General features: G+C 40.9%; 1 protein-coding gene across 1 annotated transcript in view; it reads left to right on the top strand.

The window, feature by feature from the left end:
* LOC308162643 (low-density lipoprotein receptor-related protein 1B-like) overlaps window positions 1-19422 on the top strand; it is a gene marked incomplete at both ends in the record, with an annotated part of 148352 nt that overhangs the window by 48911 nt on the left and 80019 nt on the right. Inside the window, 9 exons of the mRNA XM_080536787.1 lie at window positions 2517-2597; window positions 2765-2935; window positions 6630-6812; window positions 7757-7957; window positions 10138-10383; window positions 11532-11729; window positions 12472-12676; window positions 14604-14768; window positions 15507-15751. Coding sequence (XP_080392913.1) covers window positions 2517-2597; window positions 2765-2935; window positions 6630-6812; window positions 7757-7957; window positions 10138-10383; window positions 11532-11729; window positions 12472-12676; window positions 14604-14768; window positions 15507-15751 — 1695 coding nt within the window. The remainder of the gene's footprint in view (window positions 1-2516; window positions 2598-2764; window positions 2936-6629; window positions 6813-7756; window positions 7958-10137; window positions 10384-11531; window positions 11730-12471; window positions 12677-14603; window positions 14769-15506; window positions 15752-19422) is intronic.

Genomic DNA, 19422 nt, shown 5'->3' with positions numbered 1-19422 from the left:
AATGTTTATTGAACATATTTGAGTGTGCGGATGCTGCTTTTTTCACTCACTGTTTGATATTCTTCAGCTCCAGCACCTCAGCTAAGTCTGATAACGGATGAGCGGTGTGGTATTTTCACTAGTTTAAATAATTGTAAAATATCGTCCAATACCTTTCTGATGTGGGGTGAAAAATGTCAAATTACAAAAGACATTGTAAAGAAGAGGAAAACGCTTTTGAATCCTCCCCTCTCATCACTGTGTGTGGTAAAGATGCCAAATGCTGCATAGTGTTATATCATCTCAGCCTCCCTTCCTTTGTGTGTCCTAAGCTGCTTCGGTACACAGTCACAAACAGCCAGGGTGTAAGCAGTAATTAAAGTTCATGCTCGGCTTCATTCAATCATAATCAAGCTGCGCTGCAAAAACATATTCTCTCCCATACTGTTGTCTGAGCTTCCTCAGGCATCACGGCTCTGTAGGAGTTCCACTGCGCGTCTTTGGCAGCTCAATTTGCTTCTCTGCAGCTACTGTGAGTTTTAAACACCTGAAGCTCTGTGGTGGCACAACTCTAGAGATTGATGCTAATTTGAATTTTGTTTGTCAGAAGTTTTGTAGTTGTCATATAGTATGTTAAGCCAGACTCTCAGTTGACTTGAAAGTACCATTATTTATGGATGTCAGTATTGAGTGTCAGTATTGAGTGTTAAACTCCAACCAGACGGATGCTGTTGGTAAGAATGGTATTCCTTTGAGGAAGATAAAGCAGATATATAGGTGTGATAAACATGCAATGGTGTTACAAATGCCCAAGGTATATGAAGCAGTAGGAGTTCCAATTAATCAATTAAAATGTAGTCTTGAAGTTCAAACAAATGTCAATAAACCTTGAGCCTTCCAATATGTGACAGGTTCTGCTGAAAAAGTCCCCAAGTAGGGCAAGGTCATGCGAACATTTCAAAATGGTCTAGTTCTACTCAAAACCTGTGTAGCATGTGATGGGAATACAAGTGCAAGACCAAGTTGTCTGGACCATGTACACACTCTGCCATTCAGTGGATGGAATGTTTTGCCACCATCAGCGGTAGTTGGAGTAAACTGTGACTGGCAGTGACTCCTTGACCACACGGTAAGAATTAATGAGCAGATGTTGGTTAATTACAGAGGTGTTAATTTATTTTCAGCAGCTAGTGTAGTCGCTGTCTGTCAATGTGTCTGCTTGTTGTGCCTTTCCCACTAAGCACTAAGCTATGCTCCCACTGGGGATGCAATTTGTGATGTTGCTTCGGTTTTGCCACCACCGTCATTGATTAAAGCATTTCCGCAAAGACGTTGGATTAACCCAAAGAAAAACATCTGGGGAGTGGGGACCTATCGTGTGTTTTCCCCCATCTCAAACTTAATTTGGTGTTTAGTGTTTTTTTGTAAGACCAAAATATACCATTCTCCAGTTCTGTGTTGACTTAATTAGTGAGTCTTGATCACACTGTGAATATGTTTTAAGCATTTATTAGACTTGTAGATGAGGTCTCATACTACTTGAAAGGCAGCATCTTTATTTTCTTCAATAACATACATAATGTCCTGTCCAAAATTGGCATGAAAATGCAGGGTGCCATTTACAACAGAAACACTTGAATGCTACACCTCCGCTATTAGCATATTCGTTAGGCATATTTCCATGAATTTCCATGTGTTTAGCATAATATCCACTGTGGTATTGAGGCACTTCATTGAACTTGCAAGAGGATTCATTTCTGACAGCAACATACTTACATGTTGAGGAAGATAGTTAGTTAAGACATTATGGCTGTTTATAAGAGGTTCAAGGATATCCTTTTGACTACAAATTGTACAGAGAATATCTCTCAGCAACAAAATAAGACTGAAATAAAAGCACACTTTAATTACTGTCAGGCAGAATCAAAAATTCTTTGCTCAGCATGTTTTATTCAATTTCCCTTTTCAAATGAAAAATCTGGATTATCATTCACATAATACAGTAATGTAACATCCCCTTTACACCAAAATGATGTTTCTGCTTGGATCATGAAGTTATTGAATAACACAGTTATTCAGGTCGATGTATTACTCACTGAGTTAATTATAAGTGTGCCAAGTGTTCACTTAGACAGAAAACACAGTGGGGGTTGTTGGGCATCAGGACTACACTGTAGAAACACTTTAACGGAAATACTCATCCCACGAATAGGCAGACCTGCATTAATAAAGGCCAATTAATTTAATTGCAGATAAAGGCAGACCACACTGCGGGTTCACTCAGAATGTGTACAGTACGCAGTATTGGTACAACTTAGATTTCCTGATAACATTAAATGACAAGGTCCATGAAGGAACCACGTGTACTGTAGGAGTTGTCCGTTTTCCAGCACTTCTAATTCTGATATTGCATTGGAACCTCAGTCATGTAACAAATGAGTGGAAGCTATTGTTTTTACTTTCATTAACATTTGTAATAATACATTGCATTTGGGGTGTCGATCCTGTTGACTGTCTCTTTGCCTTCATGTCTGCAGCATTCCCCACTTGTGAGCCCCTCACCCAGTTCACCTGTTCCAATGGGAGATGCATCAGTGTGAAGTGGCACTGTGATTCAGGTAAATGCCTGTTTATATGCTATACTTTGAATTTTGCTTGTACCTTGTGCTTACATAATGTACTTCACAATTTCCTTTCCAATCATTAATTAATTAATTCATTCATTAATTGATTCATTCATCCTCAACCAGCGACCTTGACATTCCTCTCTCCTGTGTGTCCCCAGATGATGACTGCGGAGACGGTAGTGACGAGGCAGGCTGTGTCCACTCCTGCTCCAACACCCAGTTCCAGTGCTCCAGTGGCCGCTGTATTCCAGACCACTGGGCCTGCGACGGAGACAATGACTGTGGAGACTTCAGTGATGAGAACAGCACCTGTGGAGGTGCAGGGGCTGGTAAGGAAGCCCAACGTTGATATAATATACCCTAAATATATATATTTACATAAACTCATAATTAAAAATTAACTCTTCAATACTGTCATCCCTTATTTTGTCACATGAATGTAGTCTAAAGTATTTTGCACTAAATCTTATACCAATAATAGTATGTATAATATAATACTAATATATACAGTATATATATATATATATATATATATATATATATATATATATATATATATATATATATATATATTATGTGACGGCAGCTGGTGAAACCAGGAACAAGTCGGCAACCGACAATGTGTTCAGACTTTTATTCCGAAAAATGTAAATACATGTCAACATTGTTGAAAACCAATGACAAAATATTGCAAAGCAATGGATTCAGTGAGTAATCCCCACTACTACCTAGTTAGTGTAGAGTTGTGGGGATTACTCACCGAATCCATTGCAATATTTTGGGCTTGGCTAGCAAGTGTGCCATTTATTTTCAACAACGTTGAAATCTATTTACATTTTTCTGAATAAAAGTCTGAACAATTTCATTGGTTGCCGACTTGTTCCCGGTTTCACCAGCTGTCTTCACACATACTGTATATAAAAACAAGAAAGGAGGTGGACTAGCAAGCGTATATAGTGACAGTTTTAATTGCAAACAAATTACTCTTGGAGATTTCTCCACTTTTTAACATCTAGCTTTATTACTTAGAAATGATACTCCTATTCTCATTGTAGGGATATATCGGCCACCAAAACCATCCCCAGTATTTCTACAAGAATTTTCTGATCTTTTGTCTGTCATATCAACTGACTAGGATAGGTCTCTCTTGGTTGGTGATTTTCATTTTCATATAGATAATGAATCCAAATCTAGAGATTTTACTAATCTATTATCTTTCCTAGATTTTACTCAGCATATTACAGAGCCTACTCATAACAAAGGCCACACACTAGATCTAGTGTGGAAAAATTAAGAACTCTGCCAATTGAAAAGAAACTGCCGTAAAGCAGAGCGCAAATGGAGAAAGTCTAAACTACATATACACCTTGACATTTTTAAAAAACCAGATCTTTACATATAATAGGGCAATGAAGTTGGCTGGACAAACCTATTTCTCTGATATACTGTAATTTCTGAAAACAAAGGTAACCCCAAAGTGCTTTTTTTAACCATTGATCGTCAACCCCTTCAGTGGTTAGATGTAATGAATTTGCTATATTCTTTCAAGAAAAGATTTCCATTATAAGATCAGAAATATCATTTGAGAATTCAAAATCTAATTTGGTACCCCCAGATGAATTAAGTATTCCTATTGCTGTCATGCATTTGTTTGAGCTCATCAACCCCCATTTGTTTCACAAATGAAATCCTCAACATGCTCACTTGATCCAATCAAACTTCAAAAGTGTTTTTGACTGTTTAACTGATGATGTATTATAAATTGTGAACTGCTCTCTATCAACTGGCATCTTTCCCACTCCCCTTTTTTTAAATTCTGTTCTCTGACATTTCAGACCAATATCTAACCTTCCATTTCTAAGTAACATCCTTGAGAAAGTGATTTTCAGACAACTTGCTGATTTATTTTCTTAGCAAAAGCATTTTATTTGAGAAGTTTCATTCAGGTTTTCGTTCTAACCACAGTACTGAGACTGCATTAAAGGTTGTAAACGATCTCAGACTTATGATAGATGCTGGTGGTGTATCAGTTCTTGTCTTGTTAGATTTGAGTGCTGCTTTTAATACAGTAGATCACAGTATTCTAATACATTGTTTAGAAAACTGTGTTGGTCTCTCAGGACATGTATTAGAGTGGTTTAAATCTTATCTAGCTGGTAGGCATTTCTCTGTTGTCCTGGGAGACTCTGTTTCTGATAATGTTGACATCACATGTGGGGTCCCTCAGGGATATATTCTTGGTCCCTTGCTCTTCTCCCTGTACATGATCCCATTAGGTGGAATCATCAGAAAACATGGTGCAGATTTTCTTTGTTATGCTGATGATACCCAGCTGTCCATATCAATATTGGCTGATAATTCACATGCACTCAGCTCGCTGGAGAATTGTCTCCGAGATATAAAACTTTGGATGTCCAAAAATGTTCTATAACTAAATCAGGACAAAACTGAGATTCTTGTCATTGGACCAAAACCACAAAAAGACAAATTGTCGAATACCATGGGAACCTTGCTTTCAAACTGCAAACATGAAGCTAAGAATCTAGGTGTGATTATAGATTCTGACTTCCGTTTTGAGCCTCACATCAAATCTATCACTAGAAATGCTTTTTATTTTTATGATTTATTTATGGGTTTTTCAGTTTTACAACACAAACACACAGGAACATCACAAACATATCAACAGAAAACAAAATAAAACAAACAAACAAACAAACAAAAAAGCAGAAATGGTTTTTATCATCTACGGAATAAGTTCGACATTTCCTCCGGCAAGCTGATGCAGAAATGTTAATGCATGCTTTTGTTATTACCCGTTTGGACTATTGTAACAGTCTCATTTCTGGTCTTCCGAAGAAAGCTATTGGCCAGCTGCAATTAGTCCAAAATGCAGCAGTGAGAGTTTTAACCAAAACAAGTAGAAGACCTCATATAACTCCTATTTTAGAGACTCTACACTGGCTTCCTGTTAAGTTGAGAATAGATTTCAAGATCCTTCTGCTTGTTTATAAAGCTCTCACTGGCACAACACCAGAATATCTGAAAGACCATTTGTTAGCATATCAGCCCAATAGAGCTGTCAGGTCGTCTGACACTGGTTTTCTCTGTGTACCACATGTACAAAAGAAGAGATCTGGTGAGGCTGAATTCTCATTTTATGCACCCAAATTGTGGAATGCAGTGCCAGTTTACATTAGGGATGCAACCTCAGCAAATATGTTCAAGTCAAGACTAAAAACCCATCTTTTTAATATTGCCTTGAAATGACAAAATAATTAAATTATGATTATATAATGATTGGAACACTTTGAGCTGCAACGTTTGCAGGAAAAGTGCTATACAAATAAAGGTTATTATAATACATTAGCTTGTAAGGGACGGCTGCTCCACGTCATTATGACACATGTGACAATGAGCGTATCAATTATTCAATTTGCTATACAAATCAGTGTAAAGACTAAGATGCTAATGACAGGTTCAACTATTAATTGGCCTGGTCTTATGTCCTTACGTCTTCATGCTCGCGCTCGGCTGATCTAATCTCATCTCTGTTCATAAGAGTACAACCATCAAGATCTGAATCTTTTAATCTGTTATAATTACCTCAGAAAGCCGGAGCCGGGGCCCTGACAGACTCTCAGCTCACTAGCTTGTCACTAAAATGAGGAAGCTATTCATCAAACCATGTTCTGATGCGAGTTCCAGCCCTTTTCCTTTCTACAGAGTCCCCTTTTGGTCTTCCCCAGGGGAGACATCTCTGGCTCGGCGTTGACTGTTAGGGAAATACTTAGGATTATTTCTCTTTTCGGAAGTAAAACCATTTTTCTTGCCAATGTCAAAGTGGTTAGAAAGACAAAGTGATCACAAAGAGTCCTGCATGTTTAGCATGATTAGCCAGTTGGTCATTCAAATTCACAGCAACTACTGAATAACCAACCCTGTTCAATGTTTATATTTCTTTCCTCCCACAGTGGCACCTTTGACAGTCTCAAAATGGTTATTGTAGTATATTTCTGCTTGCAGCGTTACCTCCTGTCATCGAGTGCAGTGGGGAGGAGTTTCACTGCAGTGCAGATGGAACATGCATCCCAGAACGATGGAGGTGTGATGGGGACAAAGACTGTGAGGATGGGAGTGATGAGGGAGGGTGCGAGGGCACCAAGAGGATGTGTGACCCCAAGGCCAAGTTCACCTGTAAAGGCACAGGTAATGACATCACTAGCAGGTTTGTGTAGTCGCAGAACATGCGCTATTTGGGACAATCACTGCTATGATTCTATGCAGTTGACAGACACCACATAGTTCAGAGACTGTGTATGTGTTTATGGCATTATCGGCACTAATCCCACTAGCCTCATTCTGGTATATCACAGACTTCCTCCCCTTCTGCAAAATGCAAACCAGTGAATCTATCCTCCGTGTGATGCAGTTCTGATCGAAGGACTCTAAATTGGGATGCTCTGCTTCACACAGTCTGCATTAAGGATGATAATTCCTGCCATATTTGTGCCGTCTCCTTCATCCCCTGCGGTGGTTCCACCTGGCTCTTTGTAATTCACATGGTGAGGAGGGGAATTTCAGATTACCCCAGTGAGCAGGTATCAGCAGCTTGTATTGATCTGCTGTGGATTTTCACATGAAGTGCAGCGCTTACCACAGAACGGAGGAAGCGTTTGTTGTTGGTGGGCCCCATTCAGGAAGCTTGACATTTGAAAATAACTCAATGTGAAGGAGTAGCCTTTGCTTCTTTTATACTGTGTTGTGAATGTATATATGAATTAGTAATTGTATGAAAGACGATCCTCAAATCTGATTATTTCATCAAAAAATCACTTCAGTATGATTGATCATTGTAACCAGTTCAATTAAACCTGATTGCCTCTGATCTGACTACCTGAGTGTGGGTCGCGTACGTGTGATTTGCAGACGAATTGACTTACTGCTGTCACTCCCACATGAAACATTGTTTTCAGGTTACTTTTGTTCAATGGTAATGCAGATGTAATGTAGACTGCTGAATACCGACTATCAAGCTGCCAGTTTATTCCCACAAGGCTCCACTCCGAGAGGCAGCAGCTGATAATTGCGTCTGGTTCTGCGGGCTGTCATCATTTCAGTCTCCTTACGCCTCCATGTGTGTCACATTATAGGGAAGTGCATCACCAAGAGCTGGGTGTGTGATGGGGATATCGACTGTGAGGACCACTCAGATGAGGACTCCTGTGAGTCGTCTGTCTGTAAGCCCCCCAAATACCCCTGTGCCAATGACACCTCCACCTGCCTTTCCCCAGAGAAGATCTGCAACGGCAAGGTGGACTGTGCCGACCAGTCTGATGAGGGGCCATTCTGTGGTAAGGAGAATGTGATACGTACTGTACTCTGACAGTTTGTGATTAGTCCGTTTGCAGAGCTTTTGTAGGCTATAGGCTGTGTTTACTGTCAGAGGAAGTGATATGTTTAAGCATTTCCTTTTTGTCTTCTTAGACAGATTTACAGGTGTCCTGTGCCAGTTCGGTGTGTCAGTAGTGCTAACTCTGTGTTTCATTTCCTATCTCATAAAATAGGTTATACAACAGGTTGATCAAATCAAGCATTGTATTTGGCCGGGAAGCATTCCAGCTGTTCCGATATCCATCAGCACTGCTATCTCATCACTTTCACTTGCAAGATGTATACATATACCATAGACACTCTTTGGGATATGTTGCTCTTTTAAAAAGCTTTTTTTCAATAATGAAAATGGTGCTAGACCAATGGAAGGGATTCTGACAATAATGGATCATTCATGGTTAGTCTTATGCTGTTACACTCAAAATCCGATCTAATCAGGTATGTTTACTGGGTTAGCCTTGCCAATCTATTAGACCATGCGTTCCAGAACTATCAACCAACCTACGTCCCTAACTACGGTGATATTTCATGCATTCCAGAACTATCAACAAGCCTGTGTCCCTAATTACAGTAATAGTTTTATGAACTACTTTTTATATACTGTAGAGGCCATAAACCAATACAATATCATGAAAAAAAAAACTTGTTGTCGGAATTGTTGCTGTTGGTGTCAACCCGTTATAGGACTCTAACACATCTCTAGGATCAAGCAATAACACACTCTAGGATATTGGAACTGCTGTGATGCTCAACCACATCACAGCCATTCCGATATCCACAATACAATATAGCACACCTTCTTGTGTGTTATTGCTTGAATAGATACTAAAGATGTGTCAGAGTCAACACTGCCTTTCCCTATGGAATATTGTTATATATCTATTAATTCCCAATGTCTTGAGACCGCGAGGACTCTTCGACATGTGTGGATTCAGAGACCAAAGGGAGGGAATATAAAGAATTCCAGACTTCCCAGTGATTGGGAGCGGGAAGTGTTTGTCCAAGGCCCATCGGAGGGAGAAAGGGGTCTCATGTGAATAGGAGGAGACGTCTAATCTGTCTGAGTGAACAGTGTAAACATAAGGGTTCATTTCATAGAATCACTAACCATCCCTCACGGGGGCCACAGAATCCTGGTGTGTATATATTACTTCTTTAAAAAGAAAAAAGGCCCACACTGCCTGCTCATAGCCAGTTCATGCTGGAGCACCTTGAGGGCTTGATTGATTTGAGCCAACTCAGCAGGAGACATCCTAAATTTCGTTGTTTGGTACCTGTACTGTAGCAATGACAATGAAGTCCATTCATTCATTCATTCATTCCCCCTGTTCTAACCTGTGGGAGCATAGCATACTCCTCCATATAGGCAGGGGCACCCTGTAGTAGAGAAAATGCAATTCTTTCTTGTCTATATCAAAAAGATGGTCTTAATCATGGTACGCAAAGAGACCCTGGACCTGTGTCATTTTCACCAGTAGGTTTTTTCATCTGGACCTGGACATTTCTAACAAAAGCCAGGTGCCTCAGAGAAAAACTTTCCATTACAGACCTGAGAGAGAGAGAGAGAGAGAGAGAGAGAGAGAGAGAGAGAGAGAGAGAGAGAGAGAGAGAGAGAGAGAGAGAGAGAGAGAGAGAGAAAGAGAGAGGGAAAGTAAAAGCAACACGTTATTCATGTTTTTCTTCCCTACTAATCAGTTTTGAAAAGACTAGTGCACAACTTTCAGTTTTCATCTTGTTTTGAAGATCTGGCAGTAATAAAGGCCTCGTCCCTCAGGTCACACCACAGGGAACCAACTCAACTGTGGCGCCTCCTACATTATGTTATAGCTTTCCGTCTGTTGCATATACAGTCCATCATCACACTTGTCAACCTCTGGCTTGGAGAAAAACTGACAGTGTTATTCTTGTACCAGTTTTCAAAAACATCCACTCTAATCCTGTGATTATTTGCATTCACACACTCTTTAATAATGCAGCATATTGTACAGAATATGACCAACACGTTGTTCCTGATATTTTGCTGACCTGCATTTAAGGGCCTGCATAATGGGTCTCACACTCCATTATCTTTACAACAATCTCATCCAATCTACTGTAGCCTTCAGGTTGTTAGTTCCTTTCCCATCTTTCCACTCCCCAGAGAAGTGTTTGGTGGCAAAAGGGGGCTGCAGCCATCAGTGCACGGTAGTACCAGGGAAGGGTGTGGTCTGCTCCTGCCCCCCAGGGCTCCATCTGGACTCTAACAACAGGACGTGTGAGGCGGTGGACTACTGCAGCAGCCACCTGAAATGTAGCCAGGTGTGTGAGCAGTACAAGACCACAGTCAAGTGTTCCTGCTACCCAGGCTGGAGGCTGGACCCTGACGGAGACAGCTGCCACAGCACAGGTACTGTAACACAATGGGTAACACAGTGTGTGTGTTGTTTGTGCTGTGTGTGTGTGTGTGTGTGTGTGTGTGTGTGTGTGTGTGTGTGTGTGCATCTTTGCGGGTAGTTCTTGAAAACTGGAAAGGAAAAAGATGGTGATTTTGGGTACTGTCAGTTTGAATTCAATCAATTTAAAATCTAAAGGGTGTCTGCACACTGAATCCTCTCTTTTCCCATTTGTACTGACACAGAATGAAGGAACCCCCCCCCATTCACAACATACAGTTAATACAATCAGTTCATACAATCACAGAGTTTTGTCAACGCAGTTTTGCATCATAAGAGCAAACCCTTGTAATTTGAGTAATTGCATGGATGTTTGTGGTTTTGCCTCAGCACTGCTTGTAAAGGGCCACTCTACATGTGTCATTTTCAGATTTATGAACCTCGTTGTGACTACAAGCCTCTCTATTTCCCTCAAAGATTGATGACAGTTGCACTGCTAATCTCATGTTAAAGTAGGAAAAGAAGGTGCAATTTCCTGTATAGGAACACATAAAAAATATATTTCTTCTTACATAAATCAAATTGTCTATGCAGAAGCAAAAAACCTAATTTAATCTTGACGAAGCTGTTCTTGAATTTAGCGTGACGTTTTATACCTCCTCAGAGCTTGTTATGTGTAACATTATAAAGAATTAGATACTTATTACTAATACGTCTTTAATGTCCCTACCAATGTCCCTATACCTGCTTGTCTTTTTTGTCACCTTCTTAAAATAATGGCGTAAGTCATATTTTCAAGTTTTGCGAGAAACAGAATAAACTGAACCAAATCTAGAATACATTTAGGAAAAAAGTGATTGTGGTTAGGATATTATTTTGAATGTGTGTGTGACACATACTTTGCTTCAGAGTGTGTGTGTGTGTGTGTGTGTGTGTGTGTGTGTGTGTGTGCGCGTGTGTGTGCGCGTGTGTGCGTGTGTGTGTGCGCGTGTGTGCGTGTGGGTGTGTGTGTGTGTGTGTGTGTGTCCATGCATGCATGTCTGTATTCATGCATGCATGCGTCCTCAGCTAATGGCACAATTTCAAATCATTTCCCTGGCTTATATTGGTATTGTTATAGCATTGTTTCAGTTGTTCTGTCTCCTCCTTTCTTCTTGACCAGATCCCTTCGAAGCGTTCATCATCTTCTCTATCCGACATGAGATAAGACGGATAGACCTTCACAAGCGGGACTACAGTCTGTTGGTGCCAGGGCTGAGGAACACCATTGCGCTCGACTTCCACTTTAATCGCAGTCTGCTCTACTGGACAGATGTGGTGGAGGATAAGATCTATAGGGGAAGGCTGTCAGACTCTGGAGGTACAGACACTCGATCTGTACGCTGTTGGGTGATAGGCGGAGGAGTAACATGGCTCCCCTTCCCATCCCAATCCCTAGCTGAAATTGAACTTTTAGACGCACCACTGATACATACTGTATGATCAGATACTGTCATGTTCTGAGTTTTGTTCTACTTAGTACCACTCTGATTCGAGGAGCTGATACTGTCTTTTTCATCCCATTCCCCATTGAGGAATTGTTCAGTTGGGTAATGCCAAATACAAGTCACAAGCGTCCTCCACCGTTATAATGTTATAGTGTATACTCTTTTATCCTCTGTCTCCAAAGACTGTGATGAATTATAAACAGTATTTTTGCACTGTATGTTGCGCTGCTGCAAGGACTTTCCCTCATCGTCCTCTGTGGGGTTGTAGAATGAATCCCACTACTGTCCCACTGCTGTACCTATTTCCCCCTTTTGTGAGTCTTCCACAAAGGCTCCAGCAGCAGAGGATAATTGTAAACAGCTGGATTATAGACAGCCTGGGAAAACCTTTTATGTTTAATGGAACGCTAGAGGATACAATCTCCTTTTATGTCAATGCGTCCTCCTTCAGTGTTTGCTTGGGTTTCTCCCCAGAAAATGGAGTTTCATAGGCAGCAAATGAACAAATCCCTCGATGGGGTAACATTTCTGATGGAGTTAAATTCATCATTAGCCAGTCTTCTCTTGTAAAGAGACGTGGGACAGTCGGTGATGAGGGTGTGGCTGTTGTTTCAGGAGTGACAGGGATCGAGGTAGTCATCCAGCATGGCTTGGCCACTCCGGAGGGGCTGGCTGTGGACTGGATCGCAGGGAATCTCTACTGGATAGACAGCAACCTGGACCAGATTGAGGTGGCCAAGCTGACGGGGGATATGCGGACCACACTGATCGCAGGCGGCATGGAGCATCCTCGGGCCATCGCGCTGGACCCAGGACAAGGGTGTGTGTTAACTTGCATACTGTACACTATGAATCAGGGATGAGATCAAAGGAATAAAGTAAAAGAACAACGCACTTCATATTCACTTCCACATCTACTATGATGCATGAGGATGTCTGCCAGGTTTGGGTCCATTAATGCTAAAAATAGAACACATCAATAATGGTTCTGTTGACTCAATTTGAGCGATGACAAGTGATGTCGCTTATCTTTCTCTCTCCCTTGGCTCGTGCACTTTATTGCTCCCCCCATTTTTCTTTTAATGCATGGCTACAATTCATCTCGAAAATATCTCAGGCACAAAATTGAATGAAAAAGCCTCTTAAGCTGTAAAATGGTACATATTGTTAATTGTGCCTCAGAATAACTGAACTCATGTCTATTTGCACTGTAGGTAGACAGTGGGATACTGTTTGCAGATCTATAGCTCGATTTACACCAACAGCAATGGCATGATCTGGCCTCAGACCCCTGTGGGCAGTCAGGTTAATCCACAGCCAGTTTATATTATTATTGTATCTGGTGGCATAAGATCAATATCAGGCTGCTTAACTGATCACAAGGTTATTGGTGAATGGTGGTAGGGATGTGTTTTGTATATGCACTATCTGTAGACAGTATCTGCAGACAGTATTAGGAATAAACACAACATGCCTCCTGTATTGGGCCAAAGTCGAAAGCAGCGTTGGAGTGATTCATCTTGAAAGCGCAGCACAACAGAGTCTCATTGAGGCAGTTAGTTGCACATTTTACTGGGAAACAAAGGGAAATACAACGGGCCTAGGTTTGGCTGTTCACATCAATCACATGATATTGTGTTTATGCTCACCTACTGAAACAGTATGCATGAACAAAGCATGCATATGAATGACTAGCATTTCATTATAGGCCTACACTTCTTTCAGTCTAGTTCTGTTTTAAACAACTTCCTTATAAATCAAGTACATTCTTAAATAATCTTAATAATAATTAAAGTATTTTTTTCTCTATTCCCTGTGTTCCACATTTTGGGAGTGTGACTTACATTTCAGTGCAGAACCTTGTAAGAATAATGGATGAAATTGGTGCCTAAAGGCAAGGTTCTGTTTCAGAGCAATAATTCTAATCTAATTACTTGAATCCACTCAAAAGAGTGGGCCATTGATTTGAATGCCTGGACCAATGAATAAGGCTATTGATCTGGACAAGGATATTTCTTCCTAACACTGTTTCATTGTCGTCAATGTGTAATTTAAGCATGGGCTCCTACTGGGTCTCACATTCTAGCTGGTTCTGTGGACAAAAGCAAGACAGAGAGTTCATGTTTTGGAGATTAGACATGACTCTGTTGATGGTCAAAGTAATCACAGTATTCATTTACAGGCTTCATTGAGCCGTAGAAGGTCGTAAAAAAGCAGATGGCCTCCCATTCCAGCCAATACCACAGATGCTGGGGATAACACTGTTCTATTTGGTGCTGTTCTTGGACCAGACACTGCTGCCAATGTGTGTGTGTGTGTGTGTGTGTGTGTGTGTGTGTGCGTGTGTGTGTGTGTGTGTGTGTGTGTGTGTGTGTTTAGTGGTCCACGTACAACAATACACTGCATGTAATCATTGTAGTTTGGAATGTGTTCACAATGACGAACCAATGAAAATGATTTGAGGAACTGCAAAATGTACTTTTTGTTCAAAGGCTCTTAGCCTTGTCAATATTCCAGGAAAACATTTCAGTGCTGGAAATACATTATTTGCTTTTCTTTCAACACAGTAGATGGTTTGGGTTTTTCTTTAACAGCATGGCTCTGTCATGTCATTCATTCACAGAGTAGATTTTCTCGACCTACAAAGTCTGCTCTTTCCATACTCCAGATGAATTCTTAGAGGAGCAGATAACAGGCCATGTTCTCACAGATAATGGTAGATCTTCTTAATGGGTTTCTATCTTTAGAATCCTCTTCTGGACTGACTGGGACGCCACTTTTCCCCGTATTGAGGCTGCGTCCATGAGCGGAGGCGGAAGGCATATTGTGTTTAAGGACATGGAGATAGGAGCCTGGCCTAATGGACTCACCCTAGATCATTTGGAGAAGAGGATTGTTTGGACTGATGCCCGGTAGGTGCCTCCAATATTAGGATGCAACTGTGGCTATTTGTATTTTGTATATTTTCTGCAGATAACAGAGACTGTGGGATTTGATTCAAAGTATGGTTGATGAGTGGTGAACAGCAGAATAGTTTATCAACTGTAAATATGCCTAAGCTGATGGAAGATATGTCTACGATGAGAATAGATCACATAGCGCCTGCTGTGAGAATAATGACAATCCCCAATGCCTGTTTATGACAGATCCACTTCATGACGTGAAGCACATTCTATCACTTTATTTTCAAACGATTGCAACTGCAGCAATATATTATTAGTAGTAATAATATGAATGCATATATTTTATATAGCACTTTTCTCAGGATTCAAACACATTACATTCACTAAACACTACATTCCATGGACAGAACAGAAGCATAGATAGATAACAGAACAGTGGGTAAAAACAACAATACAAATAGTTAAAGATTAAAGAAGCAAGTTTAAAAAGATGGGATATTTTGAGAGATTGTTTGAAGGAGGAGAGCTTGCTGGATTCTGATGTGGTTTGGGGGAGTGTTCTAAAGAGTTGGGGCTTCAGGGGAGTAAGCCCGGTCCCCCTAGGTCCGGTGTTTAGTCCTGGTATATATTATATATATATATATATATATACATATATAAACCAAATTGGGTTAATGTCTGGCTTGCTTGTCTGGTTTTAGTGACAGACTTGAGTGATTTCCGTCTCCTCTCTCCCTCTCCTTCCAGTTCTGATGCTATCTACTCTGCACTGTATGATGGCAGTGGGGTCATAGAGATCCTGAGGGGACATGAGTACCTGTCACACCCCTTTGCTGTGTCCCTGTTTGGGGGCAGTGTCTACTGGACAGACTGGAGGACCAACACACTGGCCAGGGCTAACAAATGGACGGGGCGGAACGTTACAGTGATCCAGAAGACCAGCGCCCAACCTTTTGACCTGCAGATCTTCCACCCCAGCAGACAGCCTCAAGGTAAACCTGCCAAGCCTAGTCGATCCCCCTGGGCATCTTTGGCCACACATATTAGCCACCTCCCTAAGAGTGTTTGAGTGTTAACACCTCACTGTCTTTGAATTATAACTCAGAAGATAGCTTGATGATTTGCTTATTGTTCATAGTGATATTTAGGCATTCCTTATTATTGACTGAGTGTAAAAATAAAGATATATATATATAAACTCCCTGTTAGCTGCTGCTTTGCCCTCATTGGACCTGTCAATCTTGTGGCTCCCAGCATGCCTACAATGAGGCTGGCTGAGTGATTGGAAAAGGTGGTCATGCAGAGAACTAGCTTACATTAATGGTACCTCTGAATGGTGTTTTTCCCTTCACCCAAATTAGTCTAATTGGTTCATGCTACGGAGTCAAGCAGTTTTTGAGGGGTTTAATTGAACCAAAATTAATGAGAGAAGCTGCAGAACGAGATTACCCCCGTCGGCAGAGATGATAGCCATTCTCTTGTATACCTATTGAAAGTCAGAAACAAAGACACATGCACTAATTAAATCAATTATGAATGCATAAAGGTATGCAATATTATGACCAGTATTATACATAGAGTTTGCTAATCTATGTATATGCTAATCCACTTAGTTCATAAAAAAAAAAATCATCCAACTTCTTCCAATGACACAAGTTATGCATATCAGCATGCACATTAATTTGCCAAGCTAAAATTGATTGGATTTAAATTAATTTCGATTGATTGCTTTAATTTGTTCAGTACATGGATTCAGCAGTAAAGTTGAACTACAAGTGAATGGAATTGTTATGATGCCTGCATTTTGTTTTGTGCAAAGGCCACCTGGTTTAGTCTAAGGCTCTTTAGATACATTAAATGTTTTCATACCACCAAGTTTCAAAATGCCCCTCCTCAGCTTTCTACAAATGTAACACATCACCCATGAATGAGCATGAGTATAGCAGTAATCTGCTTTGGATCTATTCAGCAATCCCACAATGCTGCCAATGTGGCAGGAGTTAATTTGTGGCGTCCTTCTTGCACTGTATCTATATACTGGTGACTGCTCTGCATACTGTAGATAAGTGTGTACAAATTGAACTGAATTTCTAAAGAAGCCAGTAAGTATGTCTAATCCCATTTTAAAGAGCCCAATGGGAAGAACTGGCTAATATCCACTCAGGCCAGTCCCAACGCCTTGAGATGCTGCTGCTTGGCGCTCCAGATCTGGACCAGAGAGAGAGAGAGAGAGGATGGGTGAGGGAAGTGGAGAGAGAGGGAGAGGATGGGTGGGGGAAGTGGAGAGACAGGGAGAGGATGGGTGGGGGAAGTGGAGAGACAGGGAGAGGGAGAGCTATGGGTGGTACAGTCCTGGTCTCCAGAGGTGTTTTGGTGGTTGCCACAACTGAGCTTTACTGGGGGCGTCAACAGTCTGGTTGTAAATACATTACGTGCAGTTGGGGAGAAGAGACAGCGTGACAACATGAGGTTTGAAAATAGGGAGGAGGTGCCAGTGATTAGTTAAGGGGGAAGCCAGTCCCAAGGCCTCCCAGTGAGAGATGGTAATTGGTGAGTTATACTGCAGCTCCGATATAGCATCAAACACACCCAGACTATATGCAGCAGGCTCCCAGGATACTATTTATAATTAAAGGAACAGTGTCAACTTCTGAAATCATGTATTACAAATTATTTTTAGGAAAATGTGTATCATTCTTATAATAATAAGTTGTACTTCCAATGACAAAGCGCACTGCAGGAGGTGCCAGTAGTTGCCTGAAAATGATTTCATATCCAATTTTGTATTCATGATTGCATTTATGCAACAAAATGTGTGTCTAAAATGGTATTATATAAAAGGACCACTGAAGTTTTCTCCATTATACTGTATTTGCGCTCTGCTTGGAGCCTGGGCATGCATAAATATGATCAGCATGCATGGCGCATTGAATCACTGCAAAGCATGAAAGTGTTGGTCTAAAGCAGATGGTCTAAATACATGCAGAATGATAATATTGCTGTTGATAATGAGATTGTTGTATGAGAAAATCCGCCCGCTTACATAATACAAGGCTAATGTGTGTCTTTCCAACATAACACTTGTCTCGTTTACTTAGGAGTGACAGAGTGACAGAGGGAAGAGGAGAGTGCCACAATGACAATACCATTTGATTACACAACTGACCTAACAGAGCCATAGTCTCTGTGTGTTAGCTATGCAAACACGTTGAATTATTTATATGATTTAGAAAACACAGCTATTTGCACTGAACATCTACCCTACCCTACCCTCTACATCAAAGAAAACAGAGCTTTCAGAACAGCCACAGTAAGAAATAAAACACATAACACACATTATATGCTTTTTAGCATAGCCATGGGGACCAAAGGCCTTTCATGAATATTCAAGCATCTAGCAGGGTGACTCTTAGCAGAGTCAAGTGCCCCAGCAGCCATCACCTAGTGTTCCCAATGGATGTTCTGGTTCAGATGGAAAATACTGTACAGTATGTCACTTTTTGGGCACCACACTCTGTGTAGTCTAAGCTTGGCAGTTTTATTGTGTTTATGAGACGTCAGCCAGTCTAGAAGGAGCACACTCTTCTGCTGTTGTTGTCGTTTTCAAGGCTATGATTCAATTGAGTGTCGTGCTGTCTCTAGACATTCTACCCTGCTTGTCGTGAACTCTTTTTCAACTAACACAGGCCGATGATTTACCCCGTAAACCATTCAAATATATATATATATTGAGACATTGAGATGTCTACACATTTGCTGAGGTAAATCACTACAAGAAACACTGTTGTCTCTGCTGAGGGAATGCATGAAAGGTACCTGTTCTATTTTATTTATTTTTTAAAGGAAGTGTAGAAAATAGTTATTGTGGAGTGGACTGAGGGAGAGCTGGTATTTGTCTATGTAGCCTACTGTCTAGATCACTGAGGAGTTAAAGCCTTTGTAATATCCCACCAGAGTTGTCTGGAGAGAATGTCAGCAGCTCCAGGTTTATACAGTTGGCTCCTGGATTGCTATGGTCCTACAATAACAAACCATGATGAACCATGAACTCCAGGAGACAGATAAATGAGTTTCACGAGGTCTGTATTAAAGGACCCTGGTCCCTGGAATCACAAATCCTCAGGAAGAATTCAACTCTCAGACTGTTTAAATACATATTTCCTTTTTTTAAATTGACCCATCTTAGAAAGTGTCATGACAGTGGAAAGGTCATGATTTAGAATGTTTAGCTCATAGCACATAGGGAGAGGGCTGCCACACATGGAATAGGCTAAAGCAATTTATTTTTCCCATTTCTAGATGACTTCTTAGTTTGCATAATTTGATATGCTTGGTCAGCATTCATTACAACCTTAGTTCTGTGGGGATGTCTCACACTTTTTCCCAATGCATGCCAGTGGTACAACCCACTTCAAAGCCTTGTAGAACAAGTGGCCGACTGTGGCCATGACATGGGTGGCGTGGGTGGTGGGGGCAGGGAGGAGGAAGGGTGGAGGCCTACCTCAGCACAAATATAAATTAGGAAGTCAGCATTATGGTTCAGAGGTATAGGTGGCCATCCAAAACATTAGACTACATTTTGGCAGCTGTTCGTTCATTTCCTGTCCTTGACCTTTAAGTAGCTGTTAGTGCTTCAAAATAGCCCTTTAATCATGTTTCGGAG

The sequence above is a fragment of the Nansenia antarctica genome (assembly GCF_963989245.1).
Source record: "Nansenia antarctica genome assembly, chromosome: 7".
Classification (NCBI taxonomy): domain Eukaryota; kingdom Metazoa; phylum Chordata; class Actinopteri; order Argentiniformes; family Microstomatidae; genus Nansenia; species Nansenia antarctica.
This window is presented reverse-complemented; position numbering and strand designations above follow the sequence as displayed.